Here is a 27,618-nt window from a genome sequence, read left to right as displayed (position 1 = left end):
GGTGGAGAGAGGGTAGGGCTGCTAGGTTGGGAGGTTAGATGGAGGGAAAGTGGGGGCAGCAGAAAAGGAGAGCAGTAAAAAGGTTGTAAGTGCATTGGTGGAATAGAGGGCTATGTAGTGCTAGAGTGGGAACTGGGAGGGGATAGGTGGGTGAAGGACATTGACTAACAAAGGTTGAGGCCAGGAAGGTTATGGGAACATAAGATATATTGCAAGGAGGGTTCCAACCTTCACAGTTCAGAAAAGCTGGTGTTGGTAGGAATGATCCAGATGACACACTCTCTGATACAGTCATTAAAATGAAGAACGTTGTGTTGGGCAGCGTGCTCAGCAGCTGGTTGGTCCAGCTGTTTCTTGGTCCCAGTTTGTAGGTGGCCCGTCATGTGGACAGACAGCTTGTTGATTGTCGTGCCCACAGAGAACACAGCACAGTGGTTGCAGCTTAGCTTGTAAATCAAATGAGTGATCTCACAGGTAGCCCTGCCTTTGATGGGGTAGGTGATGTTTGTGATCGAAATGGGGTAGGTGGTGGTGGTGGTGGTGGGAGGATGTATAGGACACCTCATTCATATAGCTAAATGATGGTGACACACTACAGATTTTGCTGCTCCCCACAGAAAAAAGTCTGGTAATAAGGTCTGGTGAGCAAGGGGGCCATATGGTTTTGAGATGACACTTTCCCCAAAAAACACTCTAAGACGATGCATAGTTTGTTAGCGACGCGTGAAGTAGTGCAGTCTTATTAAAATCATTAGTAGTTTATTTAGTCTTACTTTAGCTGGCCAGTGAAACTGTGGATCATTAAACAATAATGTTCATTATTCACAGTCTCTTCAAAAAATAAAGGTCGAATAAGGTACCATCTGGATACTGGTATCCACACTCCAGTTTCCTGGTCACGCCATGGCATTTCAAGCACAGCACAAGGATTCTCCATGGACGATACTTGTGGCTTTTTGTTTTAACATGACCAGAGAGTTGGGACCAGGCCTTATCTGTATAGAAGATGGCATCAAGAATACCAGTGGTATTCTTCTCAATAAAGGATGTAACCCATTTACAGTAACAAATTCGCTTTTCACACTCCTGTCACTTCATACAGGTTGCAGGTCTCTGTTGTATTGAGTCAGAGATATGCAACTACTTCTGTTCGTTTAATTTAGGTGGTCTTGCAGTTCATTCGGCATCTAAATCGAAACTGCCTCTCCAAGTTTATCAGTAAGTCAATAAATTGCATTATGCTGAGGTACAGCCTTTTCCCAGAATTTTTCAGAAAATTATGTTCCTCAGTTGTAAGCACCATATTTAAAAAATCTCTGAGAAAACCGGACTGCCAACTTGTTTTCTGCCAACTTTGTTTTGAACTTCCAACATAATCTACATCCGTAGTGCATGGTGACTCCTCTTATAGTAATGGCTACAGCCATTTCTGAAAGTATTATATACACGTTTCCTCTGCTTGTACAAAATGTGTGTTTACACTACATCATTATTGTTTTGTCACACCTTTCTAATTGTAGTGAATTATGAAGATAATGAAAAAGAAAATATACCTGAAGAAGGAAAGGCAGTGGAACCTGATAGTGAGAGTGATGGTGAAATTGTGCTTGATGAAACAGTAGAAGGAGATTCACTGAATCCGAATGTACCAGTCAACACAGCACAGTTAATTTTTCATAGGCAACAGCTTCTTCAGAAACGTAAATTTCAGATTGGCGTCCTTTCTAGTGGACTCCTTGAGGCACCAGAGACAAAGGTATTAATCGTATTTATTTGTAACTTGCTGGTGTTGAATTATATGCTCGTCTAGTCATAATGTTGGAGTGAGTCTAACTGAATTAACTTGTGGTATGTTGGCCAGGTGAAAAATTTCAAGGTGTTGCTGGAAATTATGGAAGAAAGAACTCCTGAAATACATATTACAGTTTGCAAACTGGCATGTGTTTCATTGCTGGAAGTTTTTAAAGACCTCCTACCAGCATATCAAATTAAGCACCAGGAAACTGCAGGAGTAAAATGTATGTAACTCCTTTATTTAATTAATCATCTATGAGATAAGAGCCTTACAGGAAAAAAAACTTTTTTTGTTTTAAATTAGATTAATTTTTGAAATGTTGCTATTTCTGTGTCTAATTTATATATATTGTTCAGCAATAAAATTAACAAAATGGACGCAGAGGGTGTAGTTGGAGCATAAAACATGGACTGAAAGTTTTGAAAAATAGTATGTTGTGTTGAGACTTTTTATTAACTATATTGATGGGATATTTCATTCAGTACTCTGTACTCCAATGATCTTTGACTTTCTTTAATTCTGTTAGTCATTTGTGTTGATGCAATTAGATGAAATCAAATAATGGTATATCCAGGTTATAATAATGACAATATTATGAAAAGGATAGATAGCTTTCATCATATAGAGTAGATGTTGAGTCGCAGACAGGTGCAACAAAGCAATTGCTATACATGTGAGCTTCCAGCAAAAGTCCTTCTTTTAAAGTAGATAACACACACACTTTCATGCAAGCACAACTCACACACACACATGACCATTGTCTCTGGCCACTGAGGTGGGACTGCAAGCAAACGCACATGATGGCAGAAATCATTAAATTACCATAACCTACTTGATAGCATGTACATCTTCTTACTGTCTTCTTTTTACCTGCCATCCATCGTGGCAATGTTGTTATGAGATATTGGTAGCAATCTTTGGGAAAGCCATATGATGTCGATATTGTGTTGATATAGATTCATGCTATTTACTGTGCTGTTTCCCAACATGTTATGGTTAATTTGTGAGCTACTCAGAATGACTTAAAGTCCAAACTATGTTCTTCCCATTATACTTACCCAGGATCTATACATTTATACTCCACAAACCACCTTATTGTGTGTCAAACAATGGAAAATCGAGGAAGGAATGTAACAATACGAGAGAAGTAAAGTTTCCACTCACCATATAGCTAGCGGAGATGCTGAGTTGTGTTAGGCACAACAAAAAGATTCACACAGTTATAGCTTTCGACCATTAAGGCCTTTGTCAGCAGTAGACATACATACTCCCACGCACACACACGTTCAGGCAAAAACAACTTGCACAAACATCTGCAGTCTCAGAGAACTGAAACCACACTGCAAGCAGCAGCACCAGTGCATGATGGGAGTGGCAACTGGTTGGGGGTGAGGAGGAGGCTTGGGGGGGGGGGGGGGGGTAGTACGGTGGGAGTGGCAGACAGTGAAGTGTTGCAGTGTAGACGGAGGGCAGGAGAGAAGGTGCGATGGGGGAGGGGGTAAGTAGCGAAAAGGAGAGAAATTAAAAGACTGGGTGTGGCAGTGAAATGACAGCTGTGTAGTGCTGGAATGGGAACAGGAAAGGGGCTGGATGGGTGACTAACAAAGGTTGAGACCAGGAGGGTTACGAGAATGCAGGATGTATTGCAGGGGAAGTTCCCACCTGCGCTATTCAGAAAAGCTGGTGTTGGTGGGAAGGATCCATATAGCACAGGCTGTGAAGCAGTCATTGAGATGAGGGATATCATGTTTGGCAGCGTGTTCAGCAACAGGGTGGTCCATTTGTTTTTTGGCCACAATTTGTCAGTGGCCACTCATGCGGACAGATAGCTTGTTGGTTGTCATGCCTACATAGAATGCAGCACAGTGGTTGCAGCTTAGCTTGTAAATCGCATGACTGGTTTCACAGGTAGCCCTGCCTTTGATGGGATAGGTGATGTTAGTGACCAGACTGGAGTAGATGGTGGCAGGAGGATGTGTGGGACAGGTATTACAGGGGTATGAGCCATGAGGTAAGAGATTGGGAGCAGGGGTTGTGTAAGGATGGACGAGTATATTTGTGTAGGTTTGGTGGACAGCGGAATACCAAAGTAGGAGAGGTGGGAAGGATAGTGGGTAGGACATTTCTTATTTCAGGGCAAGACGAAAGCTAATCGAAACCCTGGCAAAGAATGTAGTTCAGTTGCTCCAGTCCCAGATGGTACTGAGTTATAAGGAGAATGCTCCTCTGTGGCCAGACTGTGTCACTGTGGAAGGTAGTGGGAGACTGGAAAGATAAGGCATGGGAGATTTGTTTTTGTACAAGGATGAGAGTATAATTACGGTCTGTGAAGGCTTCAGTGAGACCCTCGGTATATTTTGAGAGGAATTGCTCATCACTGCAGATGCAACGACCACAGGTGGCTAGGCTGTACGGAAGGGACTTCTTGGTATGGAATGGGTGGCAGCTGCCGAAATGGAGGTATTGCTGGTGGTTAGTAGGTTTGATATGGATGGAGGTACTGATGTAGCCATCTCTGAGGTGGAGGTCAACATCTAGGAAGGTGGCTTGTTGGGTTGAGTAGGACCAGGTGAAGCAAATGGGGGAGAAGTTGTTGAGGTTCTGGAGGAATGTGAATAAGGTGTCCTCATCTTCAATCCAGATAGCAAAGATGTCATCAATGAATCTGAACCAGGTGAGGGGTTTAGGATTCTGGGTTTTTAGGAAGGATTCCTCTTAGATGGCCCTGAGTAGGTTAGCATAGGATGGTGCCATGCGGGTGCCCATAGCCATACCATGGATTTATTTGTAGGTAATGCCTTCAAAGGAGAAGTAATTGTGGGTGAAGATATAGTTGGTCATGGAGACTAGGAAGGAGATTATTCATTTGGAATCCATAGGGCGACTGGAAAGGTAGTGTTCAATAGCTGTAAGGCCATGAGCTTTAGGAATGTTAGTGTACAGGGAGGTGGCATCAATAGTGATGAGCAGGGCACCGTGTGGTAAAGGGATAGGAAATGTGGAAAGTTGGTCGAGGAAATGGTTGGTATCTTTTATATAGGAGGATAGGTTCCAGGTAATAGGTTGAAGGTGTTGGTCTATAAGAGCAGAGATTCTCTTAGTGGGGGCACAGTAACCGGCCACAATGGGCCATCCTGGGTGGTTGGGTTTAATGTACTTTAGGAAGCATGTAGAAGGTGGGAGTGCGGGGAGTGGTAAGGGTAAGTAGAGAGATGGACTCTGGGGAGAGGTTCTGGGATGGGCCTAAGGATTTGAGTAGTGACTGGAGATCCTGCTGGATTACTGGAATGGGATCACTGTGGCATGGTTTGTAGGTGGAAATATCTGACTGTTGACAGAGTCATTCTGCCACATAATCCTTGCGGTTCGAAACAACGGTGGTGGAGCCTTTGTCTGCAGGTAGGATTATAAGGTCAGGATCAGTTTTTAGATGGTGGACTGCGGTTCTTTCTGCAGATGTAAGATTAGTTAAATGTTGAGGAATTTGGGGAATGATGGTGAGGCAAGGTTCGAGGTTAAGAAATTCTGGAAAGTTAACAGGGGGTGGTTTGGAGGCAGTGGGGGTGGATCACGGTTGGATAGAGGAGTGAACTGAGTTAGGCAAGGTTCAGTATTGGTATTTGGTTGAGTCTGATTGGTCAGGTTGGTGGTGAAGAAGTGTTTCCACTGTAGGGAATGGGAGAAGGAGAGAACATCTTTAACTAGTCCTGCATGGTTGAATTTGGGAATGGGGTAAAAGGTGAGGCCTTTGGAAAGGACAGGTATTTCTGTGGGACTAAGGCTTCTGGAGGAAAGGCTCATAACCGTGTTGCGGGTCTGTTTAGGTTCTGGGTACTGTGTGGTGGTGGGAGGGAGTTTTGGAGGGTGGGGTAAGTGTAGTAGGTCTGCGAGACAGGGTTTGTCAGCTATGAGGGGGTGTGGGGGAGGTTTGGAGGTTGTTGTAGAAGTGGTGGACATTGGTACTCCGAGGCGGGGTTGTGCCTATCACAACTCAGCATCTTATTGTGTGTGTTAGAGGGGTCTCCAAATAACACTATCACTTCCCCCTTTCCTGTTTCAGTCATGGAACGACTGTTGGTAAGGCCTCGTATGAGCTGAGATCTCTAATTGTACCGTCATGGACTTTTTGCAAGTTATGTGTGTGGGAAAGCTATGTGTTAGTGGACTCTTCACATATTCTTTGATGTTGTTGACTGTAAGCCAAACTGTGATTCACAATGCCTCTATTCTAGTGTCTGCCACAGGAGATGGATGAGCACCTTTATGACACTGTGGTGCTTACTAAACAAACCTGTGACAAAATGTCCTCCTCCTGTTTGAACCTTCTCTGTTTCCCCCAACAGCCCCACCTAGCAAGGGTCACAGAATAAGAGTTAATACTAAATGACTTTTGAATGAGAGTTTCTTAAACTGCTGCATTTGTGGGTGGAGTACACTTCCAGAGAATTCTTCTGATGAATCTCAGTGTGAAACCTACCTCTATTATGATTAGTTTTATGTGGGTGTGTCATTGTAAATTACTCTGTATGCATAATTCTGCTTGTTTATTGGGTGTGACTGTGCGGCAATAATGTAGTCGAATGATAATGGAGAAAAAAAAAGTGCTAGCTTTCAGAAGCAGTCCTTTCTTGAGCTAGAGGACACACACACACACACACACACACACACACACACACACCTGTGCTGGATGCTCAATGCTGTGATTGCAGTTTGGATTGGAGTTGTGTTGGGGGGGGGGGGGGTGAATAGAAGGAGAGAGAAGTGGGAAGCAGTAAAAGGGGATGGGTGTGGGTAATTAGCAGCTATGAGGGAGGCAGCTGATTTGCTGTCTAGGAATGCAGGAGGGAGGTGTGACGTGCACAAGCTAGGCATGTGATGCACGGGTACCATAGCAAGTGGGAAACAGCACACAATAGAATATGACATGGAGGTGTGAATCAGGAAGGGGTGATAGGACAGAAAAAGGGGAAACTGTTGATTAGAGTGTGTGGGGACATTGGGTTAATGGCAACTGAGGCCAGGAGGGCTATGAGAGCAAAAGATATGTTGCAAGGAGTATTCCCATCTGCATAGTTCAGGAAAGGGAAAGCTACAGATGGTCCAGGTTGTGAAGGAGCCATTGAAATCGGGTGTGTTGTATTCAGCTGCATGTTGTACCCCTGGGTGGCCAAATTGGTTTTTGGCCACTGTTTGGCTGTGGCCATTCATGTGGGTGGACAGCTGGTTGGATGTGCAGTGATTGCAGCAGAGTTGTTACAAGATGACTGTGTTCACCCTGGAGTGGAACAACCTTTGCCAGGATTTCATTATTTATCATGCCGTGAAAAGAGAGACATCTTACCCAAGATCCCCCCACTCGCTAAAGTGGTACTCCATTGCCCATCCAACATTGACGACTTCCTATTCCATCTCTATGCCACTCCTCCTCCCAACCCACTGCTAAAGGGACCTTATCCCTGCGGAAGATACAGTTGCAGGACCTACTCAGTCCACTTATCCAGCACTTCTTACTCCAGTCCAGTCATTTGATTTTTCTACCCTATCAGAGACAAGGCCACCTGTGAAAGCAGCCATCTCATGCCAACTCTGCCGCAATCACTGCACAGCTTTTTATGTCAATATGACAACCAAACAGCTGTCCAACAGAATGAATGGCCATCATCAGACTGTGCCCAAGAGCAAAGTGGACAATGCTGTGCCACAACATGCAGCTGAACATAACACACCCGATTTCAATGGCTGCTTCTCAACCTGGACCATATGGATCCTTCCTTCCATCACCAGATGTTCTGTGTGTAACATATGGGAGTCATTCTTGCAACACATCCTCCCCTCCTGTAAACCTCCTGGTCTCACTCTCTGCTAACCCACTGTCCCCTCACTCTTAATCCAACAGTTTCCCCTTTCTGTGTTCTATTGACCCCTCCCAATTCAAGTATCCATGTCTTAGTGCACCACTTCACACTGGCTCTAGCCCATACACCTGCCACCTCTCCCTCCCGCATTCCTAGCCAGCAAACCAGCTGACACGCTTCGAGCTACTAGCTACCAACACCCAACCCCTGTTCCTATGTTCCTGGTTCCTGCCTCCCCCCCCCCCCCCCCCCCTCGGCACACCCCATCTGAAATGAACTCCCATGCCACCCAGTCCACCTGATGAATTGCAGTCACAGGGGAGCAAATTTAATGTAATTTAATTTCTGATTTCAGTAAAGAAAACGACTTTACAATTACAAAATTACGAAAAAAGTTTGTTAAAAGCATACAAAATGTATCTTCAGAAACTGGAGAAACTGACAAATATTCTCTGCCCCAAAAGAGGAAACACAAAAGTATTTTCAGAGGTAAGCTATTTCTTCATTTAATACAGAAAATATAAATTTTGAATACTTGACAGGTAGGAACTCAGTAATTTATACCTGATAAAAATGTAATTATTGTAAGGGGCTAAACTTTTAGTTGTTACTTGCTGGTCATCAATGAACCAAACTCTTAAAAATAAGATTCATAGTCACATTGTAATTTTGTAATTACTCCATGTCTGATATAAATTTAAAAATCTGGACAATTTATGAATTTCATACTCAGCAACTTATGAAAATATCATCAGACATTAGTGAACGTAAGTATCAGTGTCATGTAAGTGTAAATGTGTTAGGACACTGGAAGAAATCCTGCGTGTGAAATGTCAGAAATTACCCAGTGACTTTGATGGATCACCTCGTTTGTTTCTACACCTAAATATTTATTTTATTTTCTTTCTTTCTTTATTTATTTATTTAATTTTTTTAAAATAATTTTACCCTGGTTGGAATTTGATTCGGTGGATCTCAGATTACAAATCCAAAGGTTCTTAATTCAATTTCTAGAAGCTCATAGAGATTGCCCCACTTGTTGCTACTTTTATTCCTGGAACTAGAGTGTTAAAAAAGAGAGAGAGAATGATGTTTCCTCTCAGAATGAAAATTTATCCCTATCCAGGATGTTGATCTGGAATCTTGCCTCCCAGATGTTATGTTCATAGCACCTGTTCTATCCAAGCATTTCTCACAACTCACTCTTACTGCTGTTTTGTTGTTAGTACCTATCTCCTACTTTCCAAATTTTACAAAAGCTCACCTACATGCCATGCCGGGTTAACACTCCTGGAAGAAAGTGGAAGAGAGATACTGGCAGAATGGTAGTTCTGTGGACAGATAGTGAGTCATGCCTGGATAGTTCAGACAGTAAGAGAATTTCATGCTAAAGGCTGGGTTCACAGTTCAAGCTCTGGATCAGCAACTATTTTAACCTACAGAGTTGAAGTTTCAGTCTAGTCAAGCCATGGTTCAGCTTCCATGTTTAATTTTAGATCCCTTTGTTACTGCTTGACTAAGTTAGATTGGAGGAATTTAAAGGTGTGTGTCCACCAGAAAATAAACTTCTGCAAGTTGTTTCATGTAGAAACACCCCCACCAAGTCAACTTCCACAAGTTTCGTCAGCTTGGAGAAGTAGCTTACACAAATTAGTGGAAACTATTTCTCGCATCTTGCTGCAAGTACTTGCTGAACTTCCCAATTGCTGGAAGTTTTGAAAATGACTGTCAAAAAGAAGAATAGTGCAAATACAGATGGGTCCAAACAAATGAACTATTGGAACCTCCTAAACATATATAATTGGCACCACAGCCAAGGACGCATGAAATTAATTTCAGACTACTTTGTTTCGCCACAAGGAGAAATAGAATGGCAGTACGGACATCAAATTTTAGCAGGTTTTTTAATGTTTGCATAAACATAACTGCATTATGTTTGTAATAAAAATAATAAATTATCATCATCAGTTATCTGCTATATTAGCAGGTCCTTTGCCTCTCCATTTTCTGCGATCCATTGCTTCCTTCTTAAGGCTGCTGTATGTTGCACCATCCATCATGTCATCCAGTATCTGGAATCTCTTCCTTCCTCACTTCCTTTTCCGTTCTACATAACCTTCTTAAACTGTTTTTATCAGTCCATCATTCTTTCTTAATACTTGTCCAATCCAATTTCTTTTTCTTCTCTTTATTACATCTAGTAACTGTCTTTTCTCTCCCACTCTTCTCAGTACCTCTTCATTTTCTACTCTGTCCATCCAACTTATTCTTTCCATCCTCCGCCATGTCCAGATCTCAAAAGCCTCCAGCCTTTCTCTGTCTTTCTTCCTCATAGTCCATGTTTCAGTGCCATATAGAAGAACATTCCATACAAGACATTTTATGAGTCTCTTCCTGAGTTCTCTGTCCAGACCGCTGCAGAAAATTCACCTTTTCTTATAAAACGCTTCTTTTGCCATTGCTATCCTTGTTTTAATTTCTGTGGTTCACTTCCAGTCAGTGTCTATCCTGCTTCCAAGATACTTAAAAATTTTGCACCTGTTCTAGTATTTATCCATTCAGCATAATTTTTATTTCCTTATTTCCTCCTAGTGCCAATATTTTTGTTTTATTTGTGTTAATTTTCATTCCATATTTTTTCCGTTAGTTTCAGTGGTGTCCACCAAATCCTGTAATTCTTTTTCCCCTGTGGCTAGAAGGACCATGTCATCAGCAAACCTCAAACACCCTACTCTTCTTCCTCCAATTTCTATGCCTTTGTCAGCTAATGAGCATTGGTCAGTCATGTTTTCCAAGTAGAGGTTGAAAAGAGTAGGTGATAGACAGCATCCTTGTCTTACTCCTTTCCTAGTCCGATCCAGTTTGCACTTTCTCCTCTCACTTTAATTGAAACTTTTTGATTAAGATATAATGTGTTTACAAGTCTTCTGGTTTTCCAGTCCACGCTCTTTTCCCTCATTATAGTCTCCAGCTTGTCCCAAACCACATTGTCAAATGCCTTTTCTAGATCGATGAAGCACATATATAGGTCTCTTCCTTTTTCAATAAACCTTTCTCCCAAGATTCGTAGGAGCCCTATTGCATCTCTGGTGCCCATATTCCATCTAAAGCCAAACTGCTCCTCGCCAAGATTCTCCTGCATTACTTTTTCAAGTCTTTTATTAATTATTCTTAACATCACTTCAGCTGCATGTGAAATGAGGCTGATTGTCCTGTGCTCGCTGCATTTATTGGTTTCTTGTTTTTTCGGCAATCAAATCATTACTGTTGTCAGAAAGTCCTCAGGCCATTCACCACTGTCATATATTTTTTTACATAATCTCAATATTTCTCTTATCCCATCTTGGTTCAAGCATTTTAATATTTCTCCCGGTATCGTATTTGTACCTACTGCTTTGCCATTTTTCATTGCAGCTATGGCAGAGTTTACTTCTTCCAGTATGATGGTTGGTCCTTTCTCGTCATCACCTACACTGTTGTGTGATTCAAGTTCCAGAGTTTCTGGTTTGCTATTTGTGTCATATAGCTCTTTTAGATAAATAATAAATACTTTTTCCAAAAATCGAAGAATTATTAAAAGGCCATCTCTTGGTGGTATAGCTTGCTGCAATTTTGTATCTTGCTTTTGAATATTTGATTGTACAATATTCAAGAGATGTTTGAAACTAACATACTGGTACAGTATTCTTAGAAAGTTTTTAATCTGAATGGAGTCCTCTCATTTTATTTCATTCAGTAGTGTTTCTCAACAGCGTAAATATGTATGCTTCTATATCCATTTCTTCACCCAAACACTAATTTTTCTTCTTAATTTTGTTTTGTGGAAAGTTTATCCTTCAGTAGATTAACTTGCAAGAGTAAATTTGCACAAGTTTTGTTCTACGTTGACACCTCAGCAAGTGTCTGCAGAAGTTACTTGTGGAAGTTACTCACTAGTGGACAAACACCTTAAGGGCATACTACCTTCAAAAGGATCATGCCATCTACAACACCATCTTTTTTACTTATTGGAGGGATAAGAACCATTTTGTTGATAAGAAGTGGAAACAAATCAGATATCAGGAAAAATACTGTGCAGAGAATTTTCTGATTGCAGTGAGCATCTTGAAAATTTTGGCTAGTGTATGCACTGTTTATGATGTACTGAGGACTAAGAAATGAAGGAAAAAATGATAAATAAGAATAATACTTCATGCTAATTTAATGGTGAGGGACTCCCTCCTCGCTTGTATGTAGGGACTCTTTTAACACTACCACACAGATGGGAAGGCCAAACAACTGAGAACTCAAAGTTGTGACAACAGTGAGAAGCAGTGAAAGTCAACAGCTGTCTTGTGTTGTATCACCATGTTGGGTATAAAAAACTGGTGTGATGTGTAATCATTACAAGATTGTTAATTAAGTACAGAGAAATCATTTTGTATGTTGTTAAGTTGTGTTTGTGTATGTTTAATCCACATAATATACATTTACAGCCATCTCTGAAATTGTAAACGCAAGCAGCACATGAAAATCAATTATGAAGTGCCATTTTCAACCTGATCTAATTCAAAATAGGTTTTACAACTGCATATTTCATGTTAGATATTTAACACATCTCAGTAGAACAGTATATTATAATATGTCATACCATGGATGGCAGATACAGACTTGCTGGGGTGTGTGGAATAGCCTCAGGTTGCCTTATATTCTATTTAAGTCCACCATTGCTACTTTTAATGTTTGAACACACTTCCTACTTCACACAGAAATACAAGCTCAAAATGACTTTCAGTCTTGCAGAAACTGCAGTAGCAGCAAAAACTGAAAAAGAAAGAGGCCTGTGTTGAGTTCAGACAATCTGTGGTGTTGCACCCATAGACTCCAAATTCCATTCAAACTTCATTCAGGAAACAAATATTTTACTCTGCATAGAGTATTAGCTGTGTTGATTGTGTATAATGTATTACAGCTGTGCAGTACAATTCAAGTTTAACCCAGATTTGTGCCATTCGTGGGCAGTGCTCTTCGAATTATGCCACCTGAACACCCTTCACAGGATCAATTAAAAGCATACTGCCCTCAGAAGGCACAGATCTGAGACCACGTCAGAATCAGTCACATGTTTTAACTTGTCACTCGTAATGAACTTCATTTGACAGAATTTTACAATTAAGGTAACCAGAACAGCTTTTCCGACCTCACAAGCTATATTACAATCAGCTTCACATGTAGTAATTCCATAGAAATATCCTGACCAACAAAAAATTTATTTATGATGTGTTTCAGCATGCGAAGTCTGCAGATAACCTCTTTTGCAAATACACCTAAGCATATTTTATCTGATGATGATGACTCAAAACATGTCATAAATAAAGTTTTTAGCAATCAAGATGTTTCCGTGGAATTACTACATGCCAAGACTGCGTGGTCGCATACCCTGCAAATGGAAGACTTCATCAATCGAATGGAAGTACAAGTGCTATTAACTCAGACAGCTAACCAGAACTTGAACAATGGTGGCCACAGATAGTTTAGGTATGCTATACTAACTGAGCCCACAAACAATACTTGATTACCTATAAACAATATTTAATTACGTATAGGTGCCCTACTCAGATATTCTCAAGTAAAAGAAGTTGCCTGCTTCGTTTCTGAGCCAAATGTCTCTTTCCCTTGCAGAAATTAAGCATATATAATTTCCCTAAGCACTAAATGAACTTTATTCAGAATCTCTACCACTAGTTAGAAAGGCAGTATTTTCCGTTTACTCAAATATAATCCTGCAGACAAGGATATTAATTAACCAGAGTACTTAATGATCATTGACTTTGTTTCTTGTAATTTAATCTGTAATGATTACCCCAAAATGTAGTAATTTATCTAATTTAGAAGACAATATTAACATACTTTTCAAAAGTCTTATTTTGTTGTTATTTTATCTAAATTATGTACCTTAGTTTTTTGATAATAACTTGAAAAATTATGATTTTGAAAATTTGGAGTGGGAGGATCCTTTAGAGAATTCCTCATGGTGTGGTAAATTCAATTGTCTGACTTCTACTTCATTCAGAATTTCATAATATGTAATTATGCTTATTAGTCAGCTTGCAGGTTCTCTGATGGACACAAGAGGCAGCTGGTAGCACGTTTCCTTTGCCGTGCCTCAATAGGCGTCACTTGTGGCAAAATTCTTGCATTAGTGCATACTGTAGTGCTGAAAATGATTGGTGGGTAACCATTACGAAAATTGGTGGCTAATGTCTGACCTTAATTGCCAAATGCTGTGGAGTTAAGAGAAAATCCATTGCTGAAAATGGAACAGGTGGCTTTTGTTTTTGATTTTATCGTTTTAAAAGTGAAAATACCTGTAGAGAATAAACTGACAACATTTAAATTGCTGTTATGTATTAAAATGTAATTGCTGTTCAAAAAATCATTTCAGTGCCACTGCTTCTACTCAGTTAGTGAATATACAAAGTTCTAAAGTACTCCTTCATGTTCAGTTTCTTGTTCATGTGAAGTTCCATTAAATCTACAAGTTGAGTCCTAATAGATTTGGAACTATAATAAGTGTTTAATTCATCTATCAATTTAAGGGATTCCTGGTGGAAAAGTAGTGTATAATTTCAATGCATTTGGCATGTCAGGTACTTGTAGCACTCAAGAGGGAATGGTCCAGTCCAAAATGTCGAAACCCATCCCAAAATTGTGCTGTAGCAGACTGAGCATGTGCAACACAACAGGCACATATCCTGGCTAGATGGTCCATCAGTAAACAAATAACACGACAAAATGTGATCATATTTTACAAAGCAAATTTCAGTGTTCCGTTGGTAGTTTCACTGACATGATTGTTCTGTTTGTATTCACTCAAATGTGCAACTCATTTAATATCCATAGTCATTTGCAGTTGCTTTGCATTATCAACAACTGTTTATAATGTATAGGAAATTGAATCAGTGTTTATTGTGTTTTCTTCATAAATATTCTTGTGATAACACATATCCTTGTGCAAATTCCAGAGTTTTACAGGAATGTGAAAGCGTGTTAAATTTCACAGTCTTGATAAGGTGAAATATGAAGAACACGGTATGAAATCAGAATCACCTACTTTTCCTGAACACCTGCAAGAGTGTTATTTGCTGTTTAATTTCTTAGACATTTGTACAAATGGTGTCAACATTTTTTTTAAAAACTGTAGAAACATTATAAGAAATAGGAAATATCTGTGACAGTTCTGTGAATATTGTACTTAAAATGATGATAGTAGTGCCAGTAAGAGTCCAGAACAAGAATAAGTTTAATAATGTGCAAAACCTATTTCATTTCAAACAACTTGAATATTAATTGCAGAAATGGAAGAAAAATTACACGAAGAAAGAAATATGCTCAAAAATGAAACTTGAAAAAAGTGAAAGAAAAAGTAGTCAAAAGATTTAGAACTGTTCTTGAGAAACAGTGTACCATTACCAATGGAGATCTATGAGAATAGGCCCAATAGGCCAAAAGTGAGTTGAACACTGCTGATTTCCATGCTTCTTTGACCTAGTTAAGCAGATCCTAGAAATCGTACAGAACAGGTGGTCAGATAACTACAAATTTTGCTTCTTAAACTTACACAGGAGAGGCTATTAACAGGCATCATTATAGAAAAAATTGTTGCTGACATGAAGACAAGGCTTACTGTTATCCCCACAACTGCTGTATATAATGCTGATTAGTCAGGTTTCATGGAAATACTGTGTGCAAGCTGTGCTATCATTGTGGTGTGGAAAAAGACAGAGTCAGTTGTGCAATCAATGAATGCTGTGACACTTATGTATACAGTAGGCCAGTGATAAATATGAGTGAAATATTGTTTCTGAAGATTTGTATTTGCTTTCAGAAACCTCAAGGCAAATTATGACCAAAAATTTAAAAAAAAGGACTGTTTAGTTGCAAAAATCTTGTAATCAACATATCAAAACCTGAAAAATTGGGAAAGAATAAATTTCAACAATTCATTCAAAATGTCTTCTTACCAGTTACAGAAAACAATGCATTGCTTTTTTCTAGACTCATGGATGGTAGATAGTGACACTTGTGTCAACACAGAGTCCATCTGGTACAATTAATGTGATTCAGCCTCTTGATAAAGAATTTTTTTGACAGGGTAAAGCATTTCTCAGGAAATTGTCAAACAATACAATTTCAGATAGCTCTTTGTCATTTCAGGTTTATCAACAGAACAGTATTCTTTACTTTAAGTAATTATCAGTTTGTTTCACCATGTCTTATAAATTTAATCGAGTGTGCTTTGTTTGCAGCACAACATGAAGAACAATGGCTAGGACATTTCTTACTCCATCCCAGTTCTGTGTAAATAAAGCCAGTAATTACTTTCATGTGCCTAAATGCACTAATTTTTTTGTCAAGTATTTCTGGTGTAAGGAAAATTTTTGTTTTCTTCAGTCTGTACACACTTTGTGTATTTATGACAACTATAGGGAATAAACAAGGAACTATTTCATTGTTACTAAAATGAACAGTATTAAAAAGTTATCATAAGAACTATGTTACAAAATATTGTAAATGATGTATGGGTAATAAATATTTCATTTCAACAAATTAGTGTCCCATTTGATGGAAGTCAGCTGTGTGACATCAGACATTTCAGATTTTTTCCCCTCTGTTAGTCACCTTTGTAAGAATTCCACCAGCAACAGTTTAGCTGTTGTGGACTGGAAGTTATTCAAAAACTTAATGGTCTGTGACTATTTTGGTATGGTTTAAATGCTTAAAACTTGCATTGTGTGCACCCTGGATTTTTGAGCTGCATGGTGCTACGCGCTCTTGTCATGGCTGCAGTTCTTCGTGCAGCAAAACTGTATACCTTCACTTAAAAAAAATACTTGTCATGTCTCTTAGCAGTTACAAATTTGACCATGCATTTCTTTTGGTGTATCCTTCCTATGTACAAAAAGTCATGGTAGGTTTTGACATATCGGGATGGTCCAGTCCCTTGTCGGTTCTGATATAGGGATAAATGACTTATGAAAAATGCATTCCACAACTCGTGTATACTACATTTTTTGTCTGGAAGTGTGCATTGTATAAGCTGGATACATCAGAAAATTTAGGTCTCTGAATTGATCCGCTTACTAGTATTTCCACAACTACAGTGGACATTAAAGAGTGTATCCGCATGCCTCCAAACTGTTTTCTATTAATATAGAGGAAAAAAAAACTACAATGATGACTGAAAACTCCTGTGCTTGAGAGACTCTGAGCTATGTCCTCAGCAACAGAGAGATGGTTCCTGATACCAGGTAAGGTGATGTACATCTTCAAGTGTGCTTTAGTTTCTCACAATTCCATAGAATGAGTGCTGGAAGGTTTCTTTCAAAACTACATGTCCAGTCAACTTGTGCTCCAGCTTGCCATGCCATCAGTGGAACATGAAACCCTAACCCCACCTCAAACACACGACCCCTTCCCCTACATATTCCTTATTGCTTTCAGAAGTATCAGTTTGAAAGCTGATTAGATCACTACAAGAATTTATGAAAGAGTGGGAAGTCATATTTTTGATGAATGGCCCAATAAGTAATTTGTTTTCCACAGAAATGAACATTATTGGCTCTGAATGCTTACTTTCAGTTGTAAGATTAATTACACACTACATATGGATTTCTCCAGCTGTAAAAATTTTTTTTATGTAATATATAATATGATTATGTGGCTATTAGTAAAATCAAATGAGGGGGTATGCATTGCTTATACAGACAGCTTGTGAATAAAACTGTTTAGTAAAAAAATTAAGTTGGAAATATGCCAAAATAAAATTCATTATTTTATTTCACTGGAACAGTGTTCATAGTGGAAAAACATAATATAGCATAAAATGTTTTCCCTCTTTTGTTCCAGCAAGAGATTGCACTTGGAAAGCTTTCAGTACAATGTTTGTGTGAGCTTTTGGTTGCTCACCCATATTTCAATTTTTCACGAAATCTTGCACAGATGTTAATTCCGTTTCTCAATCACCGTTTCTCTGATGTTCGTGAAAGAGTAGCAGAAGCAGTAAAAACTGTTCTGAAGGAAGATAAAAAGGGGGAAATTTCCCTTGATGTAAGTGAATGGAAAACACACAATAAACCACTTCATTTGAAAAGTTATTCACACATTCAGTTCTGCTATTTGCTCTGTTTCAGATAGTTCGACGCATAAATCATCTGGTAAAATCTCGTTCACATTCTGTTCATGTTGAGGTTCTTGGTGTTTTACTTAGCCTTCGAATCAAGGATGTGAACCTGGACAAGGAAAAAGAAGACTTCATAAAGCAGAAAAAATTTAAGACACACAGGCAAAAACTGCTGACCATGTCCAAGAGAGAGAGAAAGGTAGGTAGGTTCTTGTTATGCATTGCAAATAATTTGAAAAATAAACATTATTTTATTTAGAAAAAGGAAAAGTAAATGTAATACATAATGAAGACTATTGGTTGGAAAAAACTTTGAGGTGCACAGATAAATGACGACAGTGGAACTTTGATTTTACATTCTCTGATTTTACATTTTTCACAATTATATGCCATAAATTTGCAGCTTCTGTAAAAAACAAACCATAAGATCAATGCTAAAAATTCCCCAGTTTTACATTTCTTCCTAGTAAGGTTTATCTCAATTTTACATTCTTACTCAACGTCTCACTTGACTTCTTCCCTTTTTCTCCCTGTTGATGTTTGATGTGACTGAATGAGTTATAAATGACACAAAGGGCAGACGTTTTGCTCTGTGGGTGGTGATAGAGTTAAGAGAATATTTTAGGCTATTGCAGAGTGGAGATACACGAGAGAGGAATTGCTGTCGTAATCCACGATCGGCATTGCCAGCTCATCATGCAGTGTTAAGCTGCACTGCACAATTATGATACAACTACTGCTAGGTTTCAGTAGCTATGGAAAAAAACACAACAGTCAACATGAAGTGTTTAGGACTGATGAAGGGGCCCAGCCACCACATTTTCTTGTGCCAGCAATAACTCATAACACATAACTAATAACACATAACTCTAACTCATTCTCATCTTTCTGTATGTATTTACAATGTGCCGTGTTCAGCAACAGTATCAATCATCAAACTTTTAAATTCAATCACTGAGTCTTGAAGAATATGTTCAGTCAGACTCAAGGAAACATCAGCCGCTTCCAGCTATTGAACTTTTATTGGCTGATGACTTGTTATGTCACTCAATAGCCAGCACAGCCACCACACCAGACAAACGCATGTAAAATGAACTCACCACTTTGTTTAAATCACTATGTAATAAGTTTACAGACCTCAGCCTATGAAACCTTTGAAATTCCTAAAGTACTGCATTCTAAAGTATAAAGAGGCACAAAACCTATAAATCAGTGTCAATGCAAGAATTTTATTCTTCTCCTCCTAGGTAGCAATTTTACCAACATTCATAATGTCAACTGACATAACCAAATCACAAATCCATAAACAAACAAGAAAGAAATTTCAAAATTTTACATCACATAACAGATCTATTAACAAAGAAAAGATGGTTTTGCCACTAGTAATACTGAAGATTACGTAATTGAAAAAACCATCATCTTTGCTAATTAGATATGAAGTAATTGAGCCATTTCCCAACACACTTTTACCACAAATTATATCTTAAAACACGAGGTTTTGAGGGTTCTGTCATTTTATGTTCACCTCGAAAATAGCAAAAATTTATAGCCTACATGGCGAAATAAACTGAAAACTGTGAAATATGGCAAAACCTACCGGATTACATCATCTTGGATGTTATTAACGTCTTGGATGTTTGCTTACACTTACAGCCAATAGCTGTATAGCATTAATGCAATGGCCTCTTGCATACATAGCGATAAACAACAAGCTTACTTGGGGATCTGCATGCTCTGCACCATTATACAACTCTTTGATGACTATTGGAGTAACTAATTCAACATGCCACCTAGCGGGAATGTTGGGAACTAACAGTGTTAGGCGGGAATAAAAACTTGAAAGATATACTGCATTCATTGCTGTATCAAACATTTCTGTAGTTATTTACAATTTTTGTAATTAAAGATTAGTATTACATATCGAATTTATGAACACCCTGTATGGTGGTGTGATTTTAACTTTTTCTACAAAACATGTTCCATTTTTGCTGATCTCCTTATAATCTGGTAGTGGGTAATTAAATCACAAGCAGGAGCTCATTATTTGCAGAGAGAAACCCAGTGTCTAACTTAAGCTGACATTCCATAACAATCCAACAAAATTCTAATCAGGTGAGCTCATTAGCAATACATTGTTTACATGAAATCAGTGTTCCACATAATATGCAAGATGTTGTATGTTGCACTGATGCACACAGTGTCCCACCTTGAATGGGTCCTTGTGCGATACATTAATTAAGCAATAAGGCTGACTTTTTTTCCAGTGTCATGATGTCAACATATACTGCAACAAGATACCTTGGCTCATAGTAAAGATTGCCTCCAAGATTCACCCTGTTCATTACCAAATAGAATGAAAGATTTTTTGAAAAATTCATGGTGCAAATTACTATTAGCCTCATTGTTGTCATTATTTATTACAGTTGTCCTACTAGGCTCATTCACAAGCAGATTTGGTTTGTGACCTGAGAGAATACCAAATTGAGGTACCAGATCAAAACCCCTTTTAGTGCTATCATGTACTGGAATGCATCAGCCAGTGTTCTGCTTGTGCTTTTGTTTTCTTAAGTCACACACTGAAATGAAGCATCATATATTTCCTCTTACACTTTTGAAATGTGTTGTGCCATGCCGTAACTGATCTCACTGTGTGCCACCCCTCAGCTGATTTCAGCCTCAGAGAATATACTCTTGTTTATCAGTGTTATACCTCCCTGTTCTACTATTACTACCTTTACCAGGAACACAGATAATATTCCTGTGGTGTATTATAGCAACTAGATTACTTCAGGAGAAGACTGAGCAGATACTACAACACACCTACAAATCATTCGTAATTTATTAAAACTTGAAAATGGTAGATACTTAACTTTGATAACATTTGGTGTCCACAGAGATGACATATTTGATACTGTCATTGACGCTTATAACATTTAACACCTCCTCATTGTGGAATGATACGCTCATAAGAGTACATTTTTCTTTATACAGTTCTGAATAACTATGCTATTCGCATGCAGCCTGATCTGTGCTAAGGTGATACTGTCGGCGTTTGCGATGATTACAAGTCTTTACTGATTATGTAAGAGACAGGACGATTACAAAGACAATGGGGTATTACATAGAGACTGGACTGAGCGGCATTGTGCTCAGACATGAATAACTTTCCAGCTGCAGGGGCATAAGGCAAAACATAAGGGAATGTCTACGCCAACGTCTCCAATCCGTTGATGCGTGATAGCAACTGTCTTTACTTGGGGTGCTCTCATGAGGTACCAACTTTTGCATGAGACCTTGTTCTGCTGGCAGCGCCACAGTTCCTATGCAAACGGTTCAAAAGAGCCATTTTCTCAGTAATCTCTCAGAAAATGCAATCTCACTCCAGACAAATAACAGTTTGGGCCTTTAATATGTACTTGTCAATCCCCTGCTGTCTGATAGCAGTATTTTTTTAAAGATTGTTTTATTATTGACTATTCTTTCATACGAAAATGTTCTCAGTTGCTTAAATTAATATACACAAAAAATACTATTGTTTGATTATGCATAAAGAAACAACTGCTACTGACAAACTTTTACGATAGTATGGATATTTGTACAACTGGGATGGGTTGTGGTTTTTGTCAGTCGTGTTGGCTAGGATGATCCATTCATTATGGTGTTGTTAACGGTAACCCTGCATGCCAATTTTCTTGTTCTTTATAAGAGTTAGTCCTTCATTACTCATATTTAATTTTAAATGTTGTGGGAAGGTTCTTGTTGAATTAGGGAGACTACTCGCCAAAAAGCAAAAGTACTGAGTTGTCAATAGGCACATACAAAAGAAAGAAAACTTGCTAGATTTGGATTTTTCTCTGACAAGCTAGAGTAAAATAAATACGGAAAACATACATACACACGCCTGTGCCTCTACATGGTGCTGGCTGGACTAACAGTGCCAATGGTTCATTTCTCGGTAGGTGGACTGTGGACTGGTTGCAGTGGGGGTAGTGTTGGGTAGAATGGATAGATAGAGAGAGAGAGAGAGAGACCCACCCACCCTCTACCCACCCCATCGAACACAACTCCTACCACAACCAATCCCACAACCAAGAAACTTAGTCCCGGGGGAGGGGGGATGTTGAAAGCGTACATCTGGGCACGCTGTTGTGTATTTTATTATACTCAAGCTCATCAAAGGATAACTCTGAAAGCTAGTAGTAAGTTTTCTTTCTATTGTGTGTGCCTTTTAATTTTATGTTGATAATTCAGTAGTTAACCTCGCCAAGAGTCATATTCTTTCTGCCACAACGTTTCACTAATTATTGATAACTAATTGTCAAGAAGTAACTAAACTGCATCTGGCTTCAACATATCCATTTCTCCTTCTGAAATATCTAACCCAACTATTTGTTTAAGGAATCTGACATTCCAGACTCCAACATTAGAATGCAAAATTTGTTTTGGTCATACGACAGCATCCTCCCTAGTAGTCCCCAGCTGGAGACCTCTTGAATATTTTACTTCAAAGGATGCCAACATCTTTAAACTTACAGTACAGCTGCATATCATCAGGAAAATTAATTGCTGAAGTTTCCCCTTTGCTTTTACAGTCGTTCGCAGTATATACTTAGCAGGCCTAGCAAGGTACCCCTCTTATTTGATTTCATGTAAGGTATTTTTATTGTTTTTGAAGCCATTTTGACTATTTTTCTTCCATGACTGTCTAAAGAAATGTGAACCTTACAGTACAGCTGCATATCATCAGGAAAATTAATTGCTGAAGTTTCCCCCTTTGCTTTTACAGTCGTTCGCAGTACATACTTAGCAGGCCTAGCAAGGTACCCCTCTTATGTGATTTCATGTAAGGTGTTTTTATTGTTTTTGAAGCCATTTTGACTATTTTTCTTCCATGACTGTCTAAAGAAATGTGTAAAGGTTTTTTTTAAATTACCGCTACCAGTCACAAACTTTGTCAACTATTGTATTACTTATTTATTTAGTGACATGTTTCGAGGCAATACCTCATCTTCAGGTTAAATGGCATTAAAAAAACAACTTTACTGTAAGGTCATACTGATGTTACATAGTCTTTTTGTAAATGCTGTGGTCATCCTGTGGAAGAAGAGAAAACCTAGTAAGAGGCGACATCACTTTGGAAGCTGGAATTCACTCATGTTGAATGTGTTTTTAACAAAAAGATAAACATATTTACAGTTTTGATATATTTATATACTCTCATAATATAAATGTTAAGCAAGTTATTTATTGCAAATTAATGGTTTGTGTACATGTTGAAGCACAAAAATTCTGACACAGAACTGATGAAGTGTGTTTTGTAGATTGAAACATCACCTGCTAGGTTTAAAGCATAGACATTCCATCAGTAGTTTTATCCTCAAACTGATATAAAAGTAAGGTGCAGTTAAGCAATTAACAAGTGTGAGTCTCAAAACTGCAACTACAGTTCCATGCCCTGTTGGTACTTCAGGAGCAAACTGTTTGCAATTGACCTCAACTAAGATGTGGTGCATTTCAACTACTGTGCAAGTCCCTCAGAGTCAAAGGGTTAATGTTTAAGGCAGTGTTCCCACTTTTAGTACTATTTTTTGGAACTATTTGTGCGTAACCTTACCTTGCTCATTTTCTTCTCTGATATAGAAAAGCAAGAAGCTGGAAGAACTGGAAAAGGAACTGTTAGAAACCAAAGCAGAAGAGAATGTCCAATCTAAGCAGCAGAATCTTACAGAAGTTACAAAAACTGTGTTTACAATTTATTTCCGTGTGCTGAAGCAGGCACCATCGTCAAAGCTGCTGAGTGTCACACTGGAGGGCCTTGCTAGGTAAAAGTAATGGTATTTGTAACCAGAAAATCATCTCATGTGTGGTAATGTAAAATTGTTGAATAAATATATAGCAAAAATGATGCACTAAGTCATAACACAGTATATCATTTTTTCAGTTTGAAGAAACATTGAACAGTGGTATATCAGGGTGTATACACCCCAGGACAACTGGGAAATCTAGGAAAAGCCCAGGAATTTTTTCATCTGGGAGAAATCTTGGAAAAACGTGTAAATATCGTACATTTCTGGGAATTTTTCATTATTTTAGTTTTCAGTTAATTTTTTCTAATTTTGACTGGTAAGAAAAGATAACTCTTAGGAAGGATTTTACTGTAGCCCGCTACTGTTGAATAATACTGCAGCAGTAAAAAGTAAATGAGAGAATAACACCAAAATAAAACTTTCGTTGCAAAGAAAATGCGCTATTTACAACAAAAAGAAAACAAGAGAAAAGAAAAGAAAAGAAAAAAAACACTGTGCACACACAAGCCCCTGCTGACAGCAGAAAGCTTCAAACACTATTCAATACTTCATAACAACAAACTGCTTTCAATGCATCTTTCTCACGAGCCTTGTTTCGATGAACATGACGCCACAACTGTTTACATTTGTAACATATCATAGGAAAATATTGCAAATGGTGGTTTGAGAAGTGTTACTTGCAAAGTAAATTTCCTTTCATGCAGGATGAATTACATTAGATGTGAGAATGTGCGATGAACTTCATAAATCACAGAACATTAGATTCTCATTCAAAACTTAACAGTGAGGACCAGCCACTTGGAGACCAGCCATTTTGTCGTTACTTAATATTTTACTGGCACATTTGTGTTCGATACGAGGGCAATCCCAAAAGTAAGGTCTCCTATTTTTTTTATAAGTACAGAACTCTGTTTGTATGGCAGTTGGTCACACTGTTATGAATAGTGCTTCACGCGCTGTGTGTAAACATGCACACGCGGCGCTGAGGCACTCAGTCTTGGCTTGGCAGCCATTGAGAATGGAGCTCCTGTTGGATGTTACTGCCAAGTGCGAATTGCGTACAGTTATTCGGTTTTTGAACGCAAAGGGCACTGCGCCAATTGAAATCCATCGCCAATTGATGGAAGTGTATGGCGAGTCGTGCATGGATGTCAAAAATGTTCGTAAGTGGTGTAGAAAGTTTGCAGCTGGTTGGACCGAAATTCACGACGAACAAAGGAGCGGGAGACTGTCAGTTTCTGAGGAGACAGTGTTGAAGATCTGCAGATCACCCTAGATGATCTCTGCATGTTGGTTCCTGAGATTTCCCGAAGCACCACTCACAGAATTTTAACGTAATCATTGAACTACCAGAAGGTGTGCGCAAGATGGGTGCCACACATACTGGCTGAGGACCACATGCGGCAACAAGCTGATGCTTTCCGCACATTCGTTCACCACCTTGCAGCCAAACAGGACAACTTTCTGGACTCAGTTGCCACGGGTGACAAAACCTGGGCATACCACTTTACACCTGAGACCAAGCAACAGTCACACCAGCGGCGGCATCTTTCTTCGTCAAAGCCGTGGAAATTCAAACAAACACTATCTGCCAGTAAAGTCATGACAACCGTTTTTTGGGATCGGAAAGGAGTATCGTTGGTCAACTTTATGCCCACTGGTACCACCATTAACACTGACAGGTACAGCGAGACTCTGAAAAAACTCAAATGGGCAATTCAGAACTGGAGAAGAGGAATGTTGAGCAAGGCCGTACACATTCTCCATGACAACGCTTGCCCACACATCGCTCAGCAAACCGTTGCTCTCCTGTAACAGGAACATAATTACCCATACACCCTATAGTCTTGACTTGGCACCCAGTGACTATCGCCTGTTCCCTAGGTTAAAAGAATATTTGGCCGGAAAGCGATTCAGCTCCAATGACAAGGTCAAATAAGAGGTTCATAACTTTCTGAACAGCATGGCAGCGAACTGGTATGACATGGGCATACAAAAACTGCCACAGCATCTACAAAAATACATCAACAGAAATGGTGATTATGTTGAAAAATAGTTAAATGTTCAAGCTGTAAACTGATGTAAACCATTGTAGAAATAAACAGGTCTATATGTACTTATAAAAAAATAGGAGACTTTACTTATGGGATTACCCTCGTACATCTTAAGGGGTAACACACATTAAAAAAGACCATGTTTCATGGTTTGTTTTTCGTATTTATTTTTGTTCTTTAATAGATTACAAATTACGCAATAAGGATGACAAAAAGTATTATTATCTTTCAGCTGCTGCAATTTAAGCTGTGTTCTTAGGACCCTGCCTAATCCCACCCTCGGGACGTGTGGGAGGGGGGGGGGGGACAGCAAAAAAATTTTGATGACTAGTATTATATGTGAAAGCTTAGCTTTTCGTGTAACTATGCTGTATGTATATTAATTTAAAAACTTTTCCTATTTGTATGTTTGTACTACTTAAATTGATGTTGCTATTGGCTGACTACATAACGTGTCCTGTGCTCTGAACATCTGCTGTCATTGGCTGGCAAGATCACGTGACATGAGCTATGATTAGCCGACAGTCTCAATTTCAGTGCTTCAGAAGCTGCCATGCTGAATCTGGCAGAATTCCTGTTTATACATTCGTAATGCAAAAATATGCAATCTAAATGTTGCCATGCATCAAAGAGCTTTGCAAAATGTTGTTTTTGGCTGGATTTTGTTTCCTAAAGTGCCGGAAAGTTCTGTGCCAGCGTATAAAACCTTCACAATTCAAAGGATTGATAAGTTTTACAGCTTTGAGAGAAAATATATTCTCACTTAACACAGAAAGAATATACTTTCACCAGAGGTATAGTGTATATGCATCCGGGAAAAATCCTTCCGACCCCCCCCCCCTCTCTCACCTCTCCCCGCCTCCTCCCCCCCCCCTCTCCTGCATGTACACCCTGTATATACTCCAACCTGGAGTTTACATCATTACATATCTTACATAATTTATGTATATTGTCTATAAAAGCAGTAGTGATACACATACTCAGTAGAAATATACAAATTCTCATGTTACAGAAGATTGCCAAGTTCTACTTTTCATAAGAGAAATGTTATCTGATAACTCTCAAATCTTAAGATTAATCTTCATGATATGGGTTGATTGGCAATTAAAGGTCTGTGAAATATGTAACACTGTAAGCTTGTAAGGACCTCAGCAATGTTTGAAACAGTGTTTTTGTATTCTGAATTGTCACTGCAGATGTGATATGGGGTCCACTACTTCATGCTAGAAACACAACAAAAATCCAAGCAGGGGTTTTTTTGGGATGCAAAAGTGTTTCATCTTATGATTACTTTCCGTAGAATAATATAATAACTGACGTATTTCGGATGACTTCTGGACTAACTAGGTGAAAATAAAGGGTGAAGTTTTGGCTCATTTCAAAAGAAAACGAGAATAGTTGTTCAGGGCATTGCTCCTGTCTGTAAAAAATGCCTAGGCATTTGGGAAAAAGTATGAAATGTTGAAGCATCCACCTTGTTCACCAGGTTTGATAAGTGTGATAACTGAATTCCATCTGTTTCCATGAATAAAGATATTTCTCCATGTAAAACATTTTGAGTCCAGTGCAAAGGTTATGATAGTTGTAGATGTGCATTTTGCAGAGTTTCCAGAATTTAGAACTACTTTTTGGAGAAACATTTTATAAAATTGCATTGACCTAAATCGATACTGTGTCATGACCTAGAACGTAGTCCGTCATAGCTAGGCCAAGAACTTAACACCATACATGGTAGTAGTTTCCAAACTTAAGGAAGTTAATTTTAAATTATGTCATTTTGGGCTTATGGCTGTGCAGGTATTTTATTCTGCTAGTTCAGTTTCAGTATTGCGCCATGGTAAAGCATAACTAATCGGTGCCATGTCACCACACAGATATAAGTAATGGTACACTTGCGTGGTTATGTCCCACTCCATAGCAAAGGAGGCAACAGCTGTGATCAGTG

General features: G+C 38.9%; 1 protein-coding gene across 2 annotated transcripts in view; it reads left to right on the top strand.

Annotated features, from left to right (window-relative positions):
* The window catches only part of LOC126260819 (nucleolar complex protein 3 homolog), a 118,208-nt gene that overhangs the window by 69,219 nt on the left and 21,371 nt on the right, over positions 1–27,618 (top strand). For both annotated transcript variants that reach the window (XM_049958203.1, XM_049958202.1), the window contains exons 4-9: positions 1,521–1,756; positions 1,862–2,018; positions 8,006–8,139; positions 17,539–17,739; positions 17,823–18,011; positions 23,453–23,634. In XM_049958203.1, the coding sequence (XP_049814160.1) occupies positions 1,521–1,756; positions 1,862–2,018; positions 8,006–8,139; positions 17,539–17,739; positions 17,823–18,011; positions 23,453–23,634 (1,099 nt within the window). The remainder of the gene's footprint in view (positions 1–1,520; positions 1,757–1,861; positions 2,019–8,005; positions 8,140–17,538; positions 17,740–17,822; positions 18,012–23,452; positions 23,635–27,618) is intronic.

The sequence above is a fragment of the Schistocerca nitens genome, chromosome 5, assembly GCF_023898315.1.
Source record: "Schistocerca nitens isolate TAMUIC-IGC-003100 chromosome 5, iqSchNite1.1, whole genome shotgun sequence".
NCBI classification, from domain to species: Eukaryota; Metazoa; Arthropoda; class Insecta; order Orthoptera; family Acrididae; genus Schistocerca; species Schistocerca nitens.
Note: the sequence above shows the minus strand (reverse complement) of the source record. Positions and strands in the feature narration are given on the sequence as shown.